Raw genomic sequence first — 17,630 nt, forward strand, 5'->3', positions numbered from 1 at the left:
TGAGAATAGTGTGTTTACAGATTCTGTGACTACAAACAATGTAACAGTTTACTTTTTTTAGACTTTCTTTCCTGTGCAGAAAGTATCTGTATGCACTGTTTGCCTTTTAGACAAGGTTGTGGGGAGCAGAGCTGAGCTGAGCTGAGCTAAGCAGAGTGATGAGACTTTAGCGACACACAGTTGTTTGCCTTATCCCTTACCAGGCAGCAGTTGGGCTTGAGCTACTTTCACACCTTGCAGGCATACCAGCTACTGTCATGCAAAAGCCCACTTAAACATTGGGACCATTTATTAAAACCAAATAGAGAAAGAGACTGAAAACACAGAGAAGAGGGTCAGGGTGAAGGTATGCCTGTTCACTTACCTTTTTTTAGGCCAGAATACTCTTACCTCCTCCCCGCTCCCAGTTTTACATTCTCTGTAGAGTTCCTTACATTAGGAGTATTTCCTTGTAATTGTCATTCTACAGTTCACAGGAACAGAAAACTGATATGAGATATGAGATTTTGCCTGTATCTTGTGCCTGTGACTTCATTATCTATATTAAGAACTTCTGAAAACATCTAGCTTCAAAAGAAGAAAAAAACTAATCAATAAAAATTGTTTTAGATTTAGTTTGGATAAAATTTATGTTTTCAAATATGCTTTTAAACATTCTTAAAGTTTTGGACACATCACATTGGGCATACATTACTAGATAATCTTTATGGAATTAATGGTAAAGATGTGGGAGAACTATAGTTTTCATTTACAACCTTGTAAAATCTGAGTTGGCAATATATTTATGTTACCTAACCCTGAGTAGTTACTTGACTTTGTGAGACTACCTCTCTGTCCTGGGTACACAATAAATAGAACAAACATCATTTTTAGCTTTCCCATTAACCTGTGGTTGCCATTAGTATGTCTTTGTTTTGGGGAAAAAATTTGTTTAGAAGTATGAAGAATTCTCTTCACATGTGTTCAGATAGGCCTTAACTCTGCTAAGTCGAATACTAGGTCAAGGTGAACAAATGATATACTTAATACCATTTTTATATTCATTTTTTAAAGATACTCATTTCTGCCCCTTGCCACCCTTCATAAAATGTATGGCTTTTTTTTTTTTCTTGAGGAAAAGAGAACCTTTGTCCAGCATCTTTTATTTAATGGGTTCAAGTAGCAGTTCTCAAAAATAAAAGTGTTATTTTTTTCTTTCACAAAATCCGTGAAAAATAAATTGACATGATCTTGGTAATAGGTGTCAGATGATTAGGAGATAAGATGTAGAGATAAATATTTGATTAGATTTAGGTTCCACCTATGAACTATTTGATGTAAAGCAAATAGATTTATTTTTCAATATGACTCTTCTTTCACTTGTAAGAAAAATGAAGTTACTTTTCAGATGCTGGGATTTTTTTCTTCAATAAAGAAACCTAGTTGACTTGGTTTAACCTAGTATTTCCCAAATATATTTTAAAATGGAATCTTCCATGTGAAATACCTGTTAGTGACGACCACATTTTGGGAAACATTTATATAAAGCAAACTCTTTTGATAATTATTAATAGTGGGGTCAAATTATACAATAAATCATAGTAGGAATCTGGCACGGAGTTTTCTTATGTAGAAAGTTGACTCGTTTCTTGGGATAATAAAAAGAATATTTGATTGAAAAAATAAACTATTTAAATATATTCTGAGAAAAATTCTATTTAAATGTTAAAAAATTACTCCCGTTATGTCCCCAGATTTTCCAACTAGCCTGTCTTTGAACACATGGTATTAAATAGATTTATGCTGCATGCACTTGGCTTATTGTCAGAATGTCAACATACGAATTCTTACCTAGTGGTACCACAAGGCAAGGCACTTTAAATATTATGACTTTGCAGAGAAAATGGCTTCTCTGGTCCCTGAAATTCTCATCTAGGCATTGGAAATGGATTGGGCTTGGCTGATCTTAAGGAAGCTGTTCTTTTCAATGGAAGAGAACCTATAAAGTCATCAGGTATAATGATAGAGTAGAGATTAAAACCAACTCCTTGTCTGTTTTAATCAGATATTTCAAGAAGCCAGATGATAAAGTTTGTTGCTCACATAGAGTCTAGGCCCTCTTGACTCTCACGTTAGGGTATGGGAAAGATTATAAAGCATAGTTTTAAGATACTGTGCAGAGGTCTGGCACTCTGTAAGCACTTCATAGTAGTCACTATGTGATGGGGGTGGAGATGAGGGGTATTTAACAGTCACTGGTAGTCACTGGTGTCACTGGTGATGGGGGTGGAGATGATAGATATTTTAGCGGTAGGTATCAGCCATAGTTCTTCTGAGAGAGTTATTTGAAGATGTAGTTTTGGTTGAATAACCATACCATTTTTATGTACTCCAGGTTAAATTTTGTGTGTTAAAGTAGGTGTGCTGATTGGACATATAGGACAGAGTTTAAGTTGGCAGAGTGGTCGTCCGCCTCTTTGGGCAGCCATTCCCCTACTTTTTCTGCTTATGACCACCAACTCTAGTGTGATGCTTTCCCTGTTGTCCCTTTATCCCATCTTCTGGAATTTGGGGAGAAGAGTCCGAATCTCAAGCAGAGAAGTCATTTAGGTTAATTTTTATACCTAAATTCTTATATGCAGATGTTTTCCAATATGTGAATTTACATAACTTATTTCTCAGTTTCAGAAGGAAGTACAGCTTTCCATTTAGCTTATAAAAATATTATTTTCAGTGTCTCTTGTCCAGGATATTTAAAATGTTTAAGTATAAAGATTAAATGTAAAGTACTTTTTTCTAATATGCTTCAGTATTTTGAGGAAATTTAAAAACTGTGTACTTAAAATTGAAAAAAAATCATAAAGGCCTAACTTAGATAAGATATTTAAGTTTCAAATAGCATAAGCTTATTTGTATATATCTCATTTAAAACTTATATTTAAAAAATTCAGGTGGAAATGAGGCATTTTGACTAAACATTTTATAATTCATGTAAGTGAGATTCCCCTCCTATCCTCTCCCTTTTTTCTTTTTGCCTGTCAGCTGGGCCAAACCTGTCTATTTCCATAGATTGGTTTTTACTTTTTTTTTTTTTAATGTAGCCCAGGTTTTTCTTACCCTTGTTAATTTAAATATTACTTTTAAATTCTAACTGAATTTATTTCTAAATTCTCTCTATATTTTAAACTATATCTTCATGGGTTATTGAAGTGTGCAAGACTGTTTGCCTTTGTGCTAAATGACTCCAAGTTGCTATGCTTTGTGAATTATGCTTTGGTGAATTTGTATTCTTCATGCTTTAAGCAGCCAGTCAGTAATCTTGCTGCTTTTAATGTGCCTGCTTCTAGTAGTATTCTGTATGTTTTTATCTCTCAGCTTTTGTTTGCTGCATTTAAACTGCTATGTCCAGAAAAAAAGATACTGCTAGACTTTAAAATACGTTCCTAAAATTATATGTTTATAATTGCTGTATGGCATAGTATGGATATGATCTATAGGGATTTCTTATGAATCAGGTACATAAATTTTAGTACTTGGAAGTATAACAGTTCTTTTGACTATTGAGAGCTCTGTTTTGCTTATTTTCCAGCTCTCAGTTATGTTCTGAATAGCTGAGGCTACTGGCAAATGACTTCTGGTTAAGTGAGCTACATTAATCGTATAGCCAGATGAGGCAGATATTAAATTTCCCTTGCTTGTATCCAATTTTGTGTAATGTGAGAGGCCTCTGTATTTGGAGAGTCACAAGAGCTCCCCTTTCTTCCTGGATGCTATTTCAATGAATTTCCTTTCTCTGTTTTCCCATTTCCCTCTTACCTCTAGATTGATGAGATTGATGTCCTTGAGAGAGAAGGGGAGAATGAAACTTGGAAGAACTTGTGGAATTTTATTTCCTCCCTTGCTGTCATCTACATTCTTCTCCCTTTTCCTTAATATGATGCATTTATGTACTTAAAATTTTCTCCAGCTGACCTGGTGTTGATAGAGTAGATAATCTTACACAGCGTTTCTCTACCCACTTCAGCTTGGTATTGCCCTTTGCTTTTCCCTGAATCTGTTAACCCACACTGTTCATTGTCCCACTCCTCCCTCAGTCCCACATTCTTGTAGATCTCTTGCACCAGGCCTTCAGTCTTTACCAGTAGCCTGGAATTGGGTGTGTGTATGTGAGGAGGATTCTGCCCCACTGAGAAGTAGACTCAGAGTAGAAGGGCAGGGAGTCCCCACATCTCACTGTGAATTTGCATCAGAGTAGGAGATTGAGAGGAAGGAAGAGTGTGTTCAAAGATCTTAAATCGAAACTCTGAGAACCTTTTTTTCTCATTGAGAATTGATAAAAAGAGTGTTTGGATTCTGTATAACATGATGTATATGGGAAAATGGATTAGGAACTCTAAGCATCTAAGAAAACATTTAATTACAAAGCAAGTGTAATGTATAACTGGTAGCCTTTTGTTAAGGGATAGGATTCATATCTCATAGTATGAATATAATCTATTCGGATCAGGCTTTTTAACAAGCAAATTTTTTATACTTTGCACATGATCAGTTATATTTTTCCCCCTTTATTTTTACTAGGAATTTCCATTTTTTACCTTGACGGCATTTCCTCCTGGATTTCTCGTGCATGTTGGGGGTGTTGTTAGTGCACGCTCTGTGAAGCTTTTGGATCGTATCCACAATCCTGGTATGTTCTTTAAAAGTTTGTTTTCAGTGTTTCACTTACTTAAACTGCGGTTATTAAGATTGATTTTTATAATTAAAAAAAATCAAATCTATCCAAAAAGAGAAATGAAAAAGAAAGTATAAACTGGCATGTTGCTTTAAGTATTTGCAGTAATCCTAATTAAAAATGATCAAATAAGTAGAAGTATTATTTTAGTTAGGTTTTTATATAAAACAAACAAATCTTGATTCATTTTTTTGGCCAAGGCATCACTTTGAAGGAATTCTTAGGTAACTTTTCAGTCAGCTCTTTTCTTTGATCTAGGCAGATAACAAATTTCGCAATTAGACCATTGTGGCCATTATCTTAAGACGGTAATTCTTTTCACTAGCAATAACTCTTTGTAGATTATTTTAGTAATTTTCTTATTCCTAAAAGAAGTATTCCTTTGAAATGTAATCATAAACATTGTGTAGTGTCTAAGAATTAAAAAAAAAAATAGTGCTGTCTGTGCATTCTCGGTTTCTTTTCTGAAGCTGTTTGTTCTATATAAGTGAACAATGAACAAGTAAGAATAGTAGCTCACTTCTTTAAAACATGGGGCCATGATCGTAAAAGAAGAAAGGCATCAAATCAATCCCAATATCGGGCCCTTGGATTAGGAATGTTTGATGGTTTTTCTAAATCCAAAATAAGCATGGCAAGTGTGGTAGAAACTTTCCATATGGTGTGTGTTCTTGCATCTCTCATTGACTGGATTCCCAGTAATTTGCTCAATTTTTTCCTACTATTCTGCACCTAAAACTGATCTACTAATTTGCTGTTTTGATGACATACTAAAAAAGCTGAAGTTATGTTAGTATTCTTATTTGGCATATATACCTACATATTGTTGAAAATTTTAAATTTTCACTTTCAATAACCTCTTCCTGAGGCTTGTACTGACAGCTACAAAAAGAGTAAAACACTTTGAAATTATTTTATGCAAAACATTGCAGATAGTGATTTTGAGGTTACAGAGCATTACCATTCTTTTAAGTTAAAAAAAATTTTAATCCGTGCCTTGCGGTTTGATGTCTTTTCAGTTAATAATTCCAGAGAAGCAGAATGGAATTTTTCCCAGAGCTTGAATGAGATTTCAGAAGAGGAATAGTAGCTAGGATTATCTAACTCTTAGAGCTGAACAAATATATCTTTTAAGCATTAGTCTTCTCTTTTTCTTCTCTGGTTTATTATTTTCTTCTGCTGTCCTTATTTTTTCTAATCAATTTAAGATCTTTTCTTCATGTATTATTTGTATATTCTGTAGTAATTAAAGGCATATTTAGACTCATGCCAGTTTAATGTATTGAGACATTGGAGACCCTTCAAGTTCCATATCTTTGTGTTTAGGAACTTGAATTATTTGGAAAGTGCAAGGAAATACTGAGTTTTAATATACCTGACATTAACTGTGTGACCCAAGGCTTGTTACCTGCGTTTCTTTGGACCATTGACTCAAATATTTTGATAGATGGTGCCTACTGATAAGCTCCAAAAATGGTTTCAGGAATAAATTTAACTGTTGGTGATGTCTTCTATTTACTGAAAACATTTTGATTTTATTGTTGCTTCCATGTACTCTGAGTAAGCTATAGAGTCTGGGAGAACAAACAAAGGTTACTTAAATAAGTTTAAGTAGAGAGCTGTATTTAAAATCCTATTACTTTTTACAAGAAACCCTTTTTTGGGGTTTATCATACTTGCCAGTTTGTTCTAGTGGTGTGATAAATGTAAGAATCCAGGCCCAGGGAAGAATACCGGAATCTTTATTACAGAATACATTTTGTGTATTGTAATTATCAGCTTATCCATTCTCTTCTTTTCCTCCCCTTTCAGAATATTTTTTTCAATTCACATGTAGGAATTCTCAGTTACTAATGTACTTATTTCCCAAAAGATTATGGGCATATAAATATAAATGCTTTTAATGATATATAAGTTATATTTTAATTTTTGTTTTATTTTCAGTTAAATACAAATCAACTATATATTCTAATGGTTTCAATATTACATTATTTTGATACAAAAATCACATTTTTTGGGTTGTTTTATATATGTATTATGCATTAAAAAAGGAAGATTTTCTTAAGAACATTTTATTGATGTTCTTAATATTTCATAAATAATTATTTATGAAAAAGATTTAATTTGTTGAAAAAAGCTGAATGTTAAAACAAAAAAAACCCTCTAGATTAGCATCTACCATGATGATGTTTTAATTTTATGACACTGAGTTACTCTGCTGAGAGAAACTTAAGATGGATTGAGATGCATGTGCTGTTAAAAATGCTGTATTTGCACTCTCAAATGACTCTTGCAGTTATTTTTTGTCTAGTGAAAATGGGAAATTTTCATTTTACACTGAGTGTAGAAGGAATAAAATCTTATTTTAAAACCACTACCACCTGCTAACTATGGATTATTATTTTGGAGTTAGTTCTTTTAGAATTTTCTCCTTTGTTAAATATTAAACAACAAGGAAAAGAATGGGGTGGTTTTAAAAATCAAAGTCATTATCTTAAACAACTAGACTTTAGTTAATGTTAGATTATGATAGCATGCTCCTTCTCTTTCTATTTCTACTTCTTATTAACTCTGCTGTCTGTGTCTTTCCAATTCCTGTCAAGTGGTATTGTCAATTGTGTTCTTGTTTGTAGTGTTTTTTTTGTTTTTTTCCTACTATTCTGCACCTAAAACTGATCTACTAATTTGCTGTTTTGAACTCAGCCTTTGTCGGAATTATGGGTAACACAAGATCTTACAAACTGCTAGACTGGAATAGTTTCAATTCAGGTATTTTGATGGTCATTCAGTACTACATATGCTGACAAAAATTATGGCAGCTCAGTGAAGTTTTTAGAAATGTTCTAGATTAAATAGGTTTAATGTCAATTCAGTTATACAGATACATTCTGCAGTACATATGTTATAACTCTTATAGTTTCCATGGAAATGCAAATATAAAAATGTGTTAACTAAAATGAATTAACCAAAACCATAGAAATACCATAAATTACAAATGGCTTTTGTTAGGTGATTAACTTTCAAAAACCTTAATTTAAATTATATTTATTACATTTTTGACAGTTTTTCATATCAGGTAAATAACATAGGCATTAGCTTTACGATTAAAGAAATATTAACTGTTAATTAAATGGCTAGTTTGATAAGCTTAAAGTATGTTTAAACGTTAATTTAGATTTGAATATAATATATTTAGTATTCTATAAGTACTATAAAATTGTAACTATTACCATTTTTATTTATAATTCCAGAAGTGTTTCAAAATTTGGTAAGTAAGAGCAGATTTGGAGGGATTAACGGCTTTCATAAGCTCCCTTCCTTCCCCTTTCATGTGAGAATATAATTTTTCTTTTTAAGTAATTTTACATATGGATATAGTTTATAGCTTTTAGAGAAACTAAACTAAGATAACTTTACAGCTGATGATGTGGTTTAGAGTCAAAGCCAATTTTTCTTTTTGATAAAAGTATATTCTTTTAATATAAATATGTAAATTTTTGTGTTATTTTTGGAATTAAATAATAAAACCATTTTGATTCAGTAATAGAAGCTGGTATTTTGCTTGAAGGATTTTACCAGTTCTTTGTGTCAGAAAGTATATATCTATTTATAGAAAAACAAAAACACCAAGAGGCTCAGCATTTTAGATAATATCCCATAATCTTTTCAATATTGTAAACTTTTTTTGTTCTTAGGAGTCCAGGATGTAAGTTCTGATGTAAGTAATGCATGTTTGACTATGAAGTATCTCATGTTCATCATGCAGATTTACCTAAGTTCAGTCTAGTAAACAATCTGATCAGGTCCAACCTTTGCAGATTTAGACTAACTTCAATTGGTAAATCTTCAGGGAAATTAACTCTAACTCCTATCCAAGTTTTTGCCAGCATGTTATCACATTGATTAGAATTAAAATAATCATTTTTAATGTAATATGTTATACTTGGTTTTTAGTGAGAAAAATACCCTGCGGGATTCATTTAATAAAAATAGGAATATATTTTTAAGATGTAGGCAGATTAGTGTATAGGAAGTGAAAAAGCCTAATTATGTAAGAAAAGGACGTTGGGAATAGACTGATCATTAATAATTTAAGGAGCTTAAATGTTGTCAGGGCAAAGATGTTTAGGGTGAGATGTGTGTTAGATGAAAGAACAGTCTTGGAAAGTAGACAAGAAGTTAAATCTTATAGATATAATCCTTTGTCCCGCATAAGCAGAACTACAGAATTTGGCAAGGAGAAACATGGTTGAGGAAGCAGTATATCTTGCCATCATTTAAAATAAAGTCAGGTAGTGAGTGTATGAAAAAAAGGTGGATATAAGTTACAGAATATTAAAAGAATATCAAAGATGACTTTCAGTTTAATGTTCTCATCTGTGCTTTTGACTGAGATATTAGAATCTTTATGCTAACAGTACTATTCAGAGATCAGGCTGATTTTGATATTAGGTTAAGAAAAATAATGTGGTAATTCTGAAATATAAAAACGTAATATTTGAAAAATATATTCAAATCATTTATGTATTCTTCTCTGTGATTAAGGAATAAGTTAGCCATTGCTGTCCTGTATTATTACCATAGAAAATCATGAATTGGCCAGATCAGTAAGAAAAATAATTGTTGGTATAATTTTTATTAATGTTAGAAATTGTTCATCAATACTGTATTTTCTGGATTCTCTGACACCATTTATTATGTGAGGTATCACCAATTTAATAATAGCTTTCCAAGAGAAAAGAGAAAGAAACATTACCATATTTAGTGTATTGATTAATTATTAGACATTTTTATTTCAGAAACATTAAAGTGTGGAAAGATATAAGAACATGTTTTTATCACACAGTAGTATTTCATGAAATATGATCTGTCGTGCAAGCATTTATTAGAACTTATTTTATGCCATATGGTTTGCTAGATGATAGGTGTGCGAAGATGCCACCTCTGCTTTCACGAAAGTCATATTCCGGGAGGTTAGAAAAAATATGTTAATGGTTTACTGTGTGGTATGGTATGGTACGATATAAGATACAGAATTAAAGAGGAAGGCGTGATTAACTACGTGGCAGGGAGGCTTGGAGAGGTAATTCTTGAGTTTAGTTTGAAGGATATATAAAAGATTCACACAGATTTTATATTTCAGACAGTGTATTTGGAGGCATATTGTTCCATCCTTTGAATGTAGTTCTGAAACTTTAGTAGTGCATTGCAAAACAATATCCTAGCCATTACCTATTTGATGATGTTTACATAGTTACTTCATACCCATTGTTTGCCATTGAATACAGAATGTCTTTGTTAGTTCAACTTTTTTTGTGTATTTCCCTTTTTCTCCTGCTTTGCTGTCTTAGGTTGTGTTAACTACAGTGAGAGGAAATATTTTTATATAGCAGGAAGAAGAAAACTCAATTATCTGAGAATTTATTTTAAAATTATTACCTTTTCTTATCTTGCTTCTTATGTTTCTGGCCTGGTAACAGACTTTGAGAAAGACAAGGATAAATCTTGCTGCTAGAAAGGAGGAAGCAGCATTTGCACATCTTGTGTATGATATGCCAGGAACTGGCTGCATAGGAATAAGACGGTATCCCTGCGGTCACATTTGTATTAGATCATTGATTATAGAAGGGAGAATGGATTTAAAGGCAGCAAGCCTAGAGACAGGGAGGCCAGTTGGTTGACTGCAATACCCCTGGCCTGGTAAGTGCCCTAGGATTTGGTGGTGATAGGAGAGCTAAAGTTTATAGAGCCCTTACTATGTGCCAGGCACTCTTCCAAGTGCTTTATGATAGTAGATCATTTAATTCTCAAAACATTGGCATGAGATAGGCATTTTTTCTATTTTGTGGTTGGGCAAAATGAAACAACAATTTTCCCAAAGTAAAATAGAAATTTGTTGAGCTACAGTGTGAACCTAACTACTCTGGCTTCAGGGCTTACACTCTTAACATAAATTTAGAAAATATTTAAAATGTCAAATCAGCAGGACTTGGTAATTAGAATGTGGCAAGTCAAACAGTCTCTTAGCAACTTTGAGCTGAGAGAAAGATAGATTAGGATTATCCCACATAGCTGCAAGTCTAAAATCCCAGTGAGCAGTTGAATCCTATCTTTTGGAAACCCAAGTATATTTGAAAATTGAGTTGTAAAAATATTTTAAGAGTAGATTTTAAAAGTTCTAGCTCATTGTTTCTTAAATGGCTATGCTCTTTTTTTTTCTTTCTTCTGAGTTTACCACTGAAAGTATTTTTTTTTTTTTTTTTTTGAGAGAATGAGAGAGAGCACATGAGAGGGGGGAGGGGCAGAGGGAGAAGCAGACTCCTTGCCGAGCAGGGAGCCCGATGCAGGACTCGATCCCGGGACTCCAGGATCATGACCTGAGCCGAAGGCAGTTGCTTAACCAACTGAGCCACCCAGGCGCCCGAAAGTATTTCTGAATAGCCTATGGATATAATTTTTAATTAGGAATAGTCTCAGTGTAGTTGAGAAATATTTGTTATTCTTTTTTCATGTAGGATACATGTGAGCTTAGATATTTTTTCAAGAAGTCACAAGAGGAAATAATAAAGTAGCTATATAAAGTGATTTGAAAAAATGCTAGTTTGAAATAGCTTCCAAACTTAGACAATATTTTTAAGAGTGAATGTTTTAAGTACTGAGTTAGTAAAACAGCTTGTTTAGTTTTATTTATTTATTTTTTTTAAAGATTTTATTTATTTATTTGACAGAAAGAGAGACAGCGAGAGAGGGAACACAAGCAGGGAGAGTGGGGGAGGGAGAAGTAGGCTTCCCACTGAGCAGGGAGCCCGATGAGGGGGAGGGGATGCTGGAGCCCGATGCAGGGCTCAATCCCAGGACCCTGGGATCATGACCTGAGCCAAAGGCAGACACTTAATGACTGAGCCACTCAGGTGCCCCAAAACAGCTTGTTTAAAACTAGATAACTTTTGTTTTTGAGAATATTTTACAAAGTTATATTTTATTATTTTAGATTGTAGATTTTAGGACATATGCTTAAGATTTTCTCAGTCTTATAATAAATGAACCTTTACTAGTGCTAAGGGAAGCTTTACATTAGTGGTCTGAATTTAGAAAATGTTACTCTTTTTATTTAGTCATCTGAATTATAGTTGTTTAGAAAATTTACTTTGGGGTTAAAAATTAATAAACAAAACCAAGAAAAAATAAGTATAATTATTACTTTAAACATATTTTAACAAAATGAGTCAACTGATGTGTAAGGAAATATTTATAGAATACACATATTATGGGGCGCCTGGGTGGCTCAGTCGTTAAGTGTCTGCCTTCAGCTCAGGTCATGATCTCAGGGTCCTGGGATCGAGCCCCACATTGGGCTCCCTGCTCGGCAGGAAGCCTGCTTCTTCCTCTCCCGCTCCCCCTGCTTGTGTTCCCTTTCTTGCTGTGGCTCTCTCTGTCAAATAAATAAAATCTTTAAAAAAAAAAAAAAAAGAATACACATATTATTCTGATAATCTAAATTTTTTTTTTTCAGTTTTAAGTAAAAATCTTTTATTCAGTGGATGTTTGTGGTGTGCCTACCATGTCTTGAGCATGATGTTGGGGATTGGGAACATGATTGTTCAGCCAGGCAGACAACCTGTTTATACACCCAGTCTAGGCTATTTCTTATACTGTTTTGCTGTGTGTGTGTGTGTGTGTGTGTGTGTGTGTGTAGTGGTGGTGGTGGTGGTAGTAAGTAGTAGTAAGTAGTAGTAGTAGTTAAATGGAGAGAGGCTTTCTTGGAACTTGAATTCTACTGATTTGAGAGGTACTTGTGAGCAGACATGCAAAACTAAGCCTGAAGTAGTTAAGCAGCTTTTGGTTTTAAGAATTTTAATAAGGGTTTTAGGAAGTAGGTATATAGAGTTCAAGAGGGCATAAATATAGCCATGTATGATGTGTGAGCTTCTCTTTATATGTAATGTAACATATAAATGTAATAAATAATCTTCTATCTGTAGTGTAACTGGATATTGACTACTGTCCATTCTTTATTATCTGTAAAAAAAAAAGTGAGATATGTAATTTCCTTAATTTTGAAATTTTACTCTTTATATATTATCTAATATAACTGGATATTAATTACACTATTATAATGTGACATGTAAATATAATATATAACTTTATATATATAAAGAGGGAAATCTCACAGATAAGGAGTAATTATATATCTGACTTATTTTATAAATAGTGAAGACTCCAGTTTGATCTAACATGGATTATATCCCAGCTACCATCCTAACATCCCAAATTACTGATGTCTGCTCTGAATTTGCACATCATTTCCTCCATGATGGGACTGGTCTTCCTAGGTTGGTACTGAATCCGCACCTAGTTTGAGATTGTATGCACACTTAAACTTGAACTCTCTAATTTCTGTTAGGGGGAATTTATCTTCTTCAAAAGGTTGTTTTGTGTTGGAATAATACTTTAAGGTATTTAAGAATGTGGCATTCTTATGCTGTCCAGTAACAAGATAGATTATCATTGTATTAAAAATGTTTATTTGAGCCCACCTAACACTTGATCTCCTCTTGTTTATTTAAAAATTAGATTGAATAATTGCCCATTTCCTTTTTTTCTTTAAGTCGGATTAAAAGAGTCTCAGTGGCAGAATTATTCTCTTCCAGAACTATGTAAAAGTAGAATTAAATTGAACACTTTAGGTAGTCAGTGTTTCTTAGTTGCAAGTGTGTGATTGCCTAAAATCTCAAAAGCATTCAGTTTTATAAAGGCATATTATGTTGAGTTGTTCACTTCTTCACTTTCTGAGATATAAGCATTTATTTTCATTTTAGGAATCTTTACCAGTTTCACCTGCATTTCAGAAATAAGATAAAATGTTAAAAAGATGGCAAGATATCAAGCTATGGCCATGCTCTAGAAAAGTGACAGTAGTAAAATGAATTAATTTGATACCAACCCAAGTGTGCAGACATTACCTCTAAAAGAAGCATCAGTGAGGTATTGACCTACAGCCCAGTTCATGACTACAAATAAAAGGATATATTAAAAGATTTGTGGCGCCGCGTGGCTCAGTTGGTGGAGCATGCAACTCTTGATCTTGGGGTTGTGAGTCCGAGCCCCATGTTGGGTGTAGAATTACTTAAAGATAAAATCTTAAAAAAAAAAAAAAAAGGATTTGTGATATTATCTATGAAGAGTTTTGACCCATAGGAGAAAAACATAATATAGTATGAAATATAATTTATATAATAAATAAATTTTAATATCTTCTAAAATGAGGTCTTTTTCAAAATTATAAATAATTCTATGGATTATTAGGAGGAGCATGGTGTTTAAAGTGAAGATATTTTTTTCTTGACATCTCTGAAATGTGGATTAATTGCACCTTCACATCTCAGCTGTATTTCCTTCAAATGACTAAGTTGTATTCAGTTTCATGAGTGGCATGTATAGTTGCCATAAATTTTTAAGCCATACTCTTTGTTTTGCCTTTTATATGAGCATGGTAGATCCTCAGTTTTGACTTTTGGAGAGTGAATAAAACAATTCAAATTCAACTAGTGTGTTTCTTAGAAGAATATAGTTAACAGTTTTTTAAGCTTTAAAAATACTATTATAGGATTAAATATGGTGATTTTTCTGAATTTTCAGTTATATAAGTTAGGCTGAATCATTACCATGTGAATATTCTCTGGCTTATCTCTGGCATAAATATAGTATAGGCTTTGAAGATAAATTTAATTTTTAAAATATTGAATAAATTGATTATTCTTAATTTTATTTTAATTAAATAGTCCCTAAATTTAATAGCCCACAAATTCATTCTTTGGCTTCTTGCTTACAGTTGTAGGTAATTATTGTTAATTCAGTTCCTAGTTTGTGATGAAGTGCTCCCTACTGTATGCTTGCCTTGCTTTCACCTAGAATCTAGGGCCATTACTTTCTGTAACCATTTCAGTGAGCTGCCATAGTTTTCAGTCTGTACTGTCACCTGATCCAAGCATGCGCCAAAATATCCACTGTTTCTGGCTCCTGTCTGCTGAATCTGCTTTGCAAAACCCTTTGTTCTCTGAGCTTTTGCTTAAGCCAAAAACAAAATTTAACAAATTCTTTGGAGTGTGGACATATGCCATTTGCTTCCTTAGCTCCCATGCCATGTAACTCTTTAGCTTTTATTAAACTTGTAAATACTTTATTAAATACAACAATGGCATCCCCATGTGCAGTTGTGTGGCTCATGTGTCAAAATAAAGGCTGCTTGTGAACCTGTCAGAAGAATATGAATGCTCCACTTGCGCTGCATTCAGCTTTTTATTTTGTTTATTATTTTCTTAAATCAGCCACTTATTGTTTCATAGTTTTTGGTTTAATTATCTGATTATTTTATGTGTTATACCAAGGTAAGTTTGATGTAAATAAACTTTGTATTCTATGTGGTTATATGTATTTCATAGTAATTATTATTACATACATTTCCATTTAGACATGCTGGCCATTTCTAAATAAATATATCCTGAACTTAAAATAAGTAACTTCCTCCATTTTTTTGAAATAAATTTAAAAAACAATGTTATGGATTACTTTCTGTAAAATTCAATTTAAAACAGAAAGGCTACCATGTATTACTTGTGCCACAGATGTAGGCAAATCTAATGTGAGAAAAATCTGTTTTTATAGCATACAGCTATAGCATATAGCTTTAGCAAATAATATTTTAAACTCCTAGAAAGGTTTAAAAAGTAAATAGCAGGTTCAACTAGTGTTTTTAAAGAAAAGTTTAAGCTTTATTTTATACAGTTTTTCAGGGAAAATAGTTATTTTCTAAACTGAGATATATTTCTATTATTATTTATGATACCTGTTTTCAGAGAATCATGAATAATTTGATAGATTGAGCAGCTGCTTGAATAAGTTTTTGTCTTATGTTAAAAATTCCCTTATTAGGAAAGGAAGACGTTAAATAGATACCCAAATTGGTCTGGGAACATGTATGCCTAAAAAAAGAGAATGGATTTGATAGTGTATTTGTGCTGTTGATGTCTATATTTCAGGGGGAATATGAAGAAATTCTTTAACATAATGTATGTGCAAAATAGGGCTACCTAATTGCCTTACACATTTCTTAATTCATAATATTGATTGCTAATACCATGTTGTAGTCTTTTCTATTTCTCTTCTTTATTTTATCTCGTCCTTGGATCTTTTCCTCAGTTTCCTGGCGTCTGCATTTCTTTGTTTTTTTCTGAAAGAAAGTTTTAGTGTAGCTCTGTCTTGGATCCAAAACTTTTATACAAGAACTGGCTGGCATCATTTGTAGCTCTGGCTTTTATCTCATTTCTCCCTTTTGCTGGTCTCCTCCCTGTGGAGGAAACAAAATCACATCATAGGAATGTCAGCTATAACAAGCCTTTTAACCTTTCTTTATTTTGCTGTCTTCAGTATTTTACTAGTGAGTATAATTCCAATTATTCTACTTATTTAAAAAACATTTTGAAAACTGGATATGTACTGAAATTCAAAAACGCAGTTTTTGGATTGTTTGATTTTCAGTTTTAATAGTGCCTTTTATGTGGAAAATTTACAATAAGAGGTTAGCCTCCTATTTAGAGTTAGATTAAGTTTTTTCTATCCCAAATTGTTCCCAAATGAAATTTGCCCCAAAAAGAAACATTAGAATATGCTCATTATAGACTGATTTGCACATAAAATGTTACTATAATTTGCAGCTGCTCTTCCCCAGTGGTTTGCAGCCACATGCACGTGATTAGGCCATATGTGTGCCAGATGCTCCATTTATAATGCCCCATTACAAGCAGTGTTGGACTCCCTGTGGTAATAAAATGCAATGCGGTGATTCTGAGGCATTTTCTTAATTACAGAACCATACATGAAGTTACAGTGGGTTAACTGAAATTAACCAGATTATTTGTCATACTCTTTAAATGTATTTGCTTTTTTTATTTTAAATTGGTTAGTCCCTTCATTTCTTGTTACTTTGCTTTAGGACCCACAAGGATGGCTACATGGCTTTCTCTTTTTTAACATTGACAAACCTTTGCCTTGGAAAGAACCTAGATATAGTGGGTTATAAAAAAAAATAGGTACCAGGAAATGAAATCAGAATTTAAATTAAATTTATGGATATGACTCAAAATGTTCACTGAGCAAGGTGAGTGAGACACAGAATATCCTCTCAGTTTAGGATTAGAAACTGGAAACTCTGGGTCTGCATTTTAAGTTGTATCTAATAAAATACATCCCTATAGATGTCCCCTGAAGTAATAAAGCAAATATAACTACTTGGTTTATTTTCTGTCACTCAAGTTTAAAATGTTGAACTTTTTGAGAAGTAACATTTTAAATTAAAATGTTAATAAGCATTTTGAGAAGTAACATTTTAAACATGTGAAGTTAGTTTTAAAATCTGTTATAGACCCGTATGTCTTTGCCTTCCAGAGTATGTTTATTTTAAACATTTCTTTATCATACAGACAATGTGCTATTGAGTAGTGAACTGATTTAAAATTTATTTTTCAGATGAACCAGAAACTCGAGATGCGTGGTGGGCAGAAATCAGACAAGAAATAAAATCACATGCTAAAGCATTAGGCTGTCATGCTGTAGTGGGCTACAGTGAATCAACTAGCATCTGGTAAATGATAATAACTTGATTTTCTAGATGCTGTAGTTTACAGATTGTCATCTGAAAGGGTACAAGGTTTATGCAAGTATAGAAAAAAGAATTGTGGCGTGATCTAGGAGCATGGGCTTTGGAGTACATCAGACCGAGGTCCATGTGCCACTTTGGCCACTTAATTGCTGTGAGACTTTGGAAAAGTAACTACTCCTCTGAGCCTCAATTTCTACGTTGAAATGGAGTTAATGATCACTTATCAATTAAGATTATTGAAGAATTAAATGAGAATTGATA

The 17,630-nt window shown here is 32.9% G+C and overlaps 1 protein-coding gene across 8 annotated transcripts in view; it reads left to right on the forward strand.

Annotated features, from left to right (window-relative positions):
• Positions 1 to 17,630, forward strand: part of C2CD5 (C2 calcium dependent domain containing 5) — a 101,047-nt gene that overhangs the window by 45,130 nt on the left and 38,287 nt on the right. For all 8 annotated transcript variants that reach the window (XM_045873759.3, XM_045873754.3, XM_045873755.3 and 5 more), the window contains 2 exons: positions 4,558 to 4,666; positions 17,237 to 17,351. In XM_045873759.3, the coding sequence (XP_045729715.1) occupies positions 4,558 to 4,666; positions 17,237 to 17,351 (224 nt within the window). The remainder of the gene's footprint in view (positions 1 to 4,557; positions 4,667 to 17,236; positions 17,352 to 17,630) is intronic.

Source organism: Mirounga angustirostris, unplaced genomic scaffold (genome assembly GCF_029215605.1).
Source record: "Mirounga angustirostris isolate CCGP_5_RB_7025 unplaced genomic scaffold, mMirAng1.0.hap1 SCAF_5, whole genome shotgun sequence".
NCBI lineage: Eukaryota > Metazoa > Chordata > Mammalia > Carnivora > Phocidae > Mirounga > Mirounga angustirostris.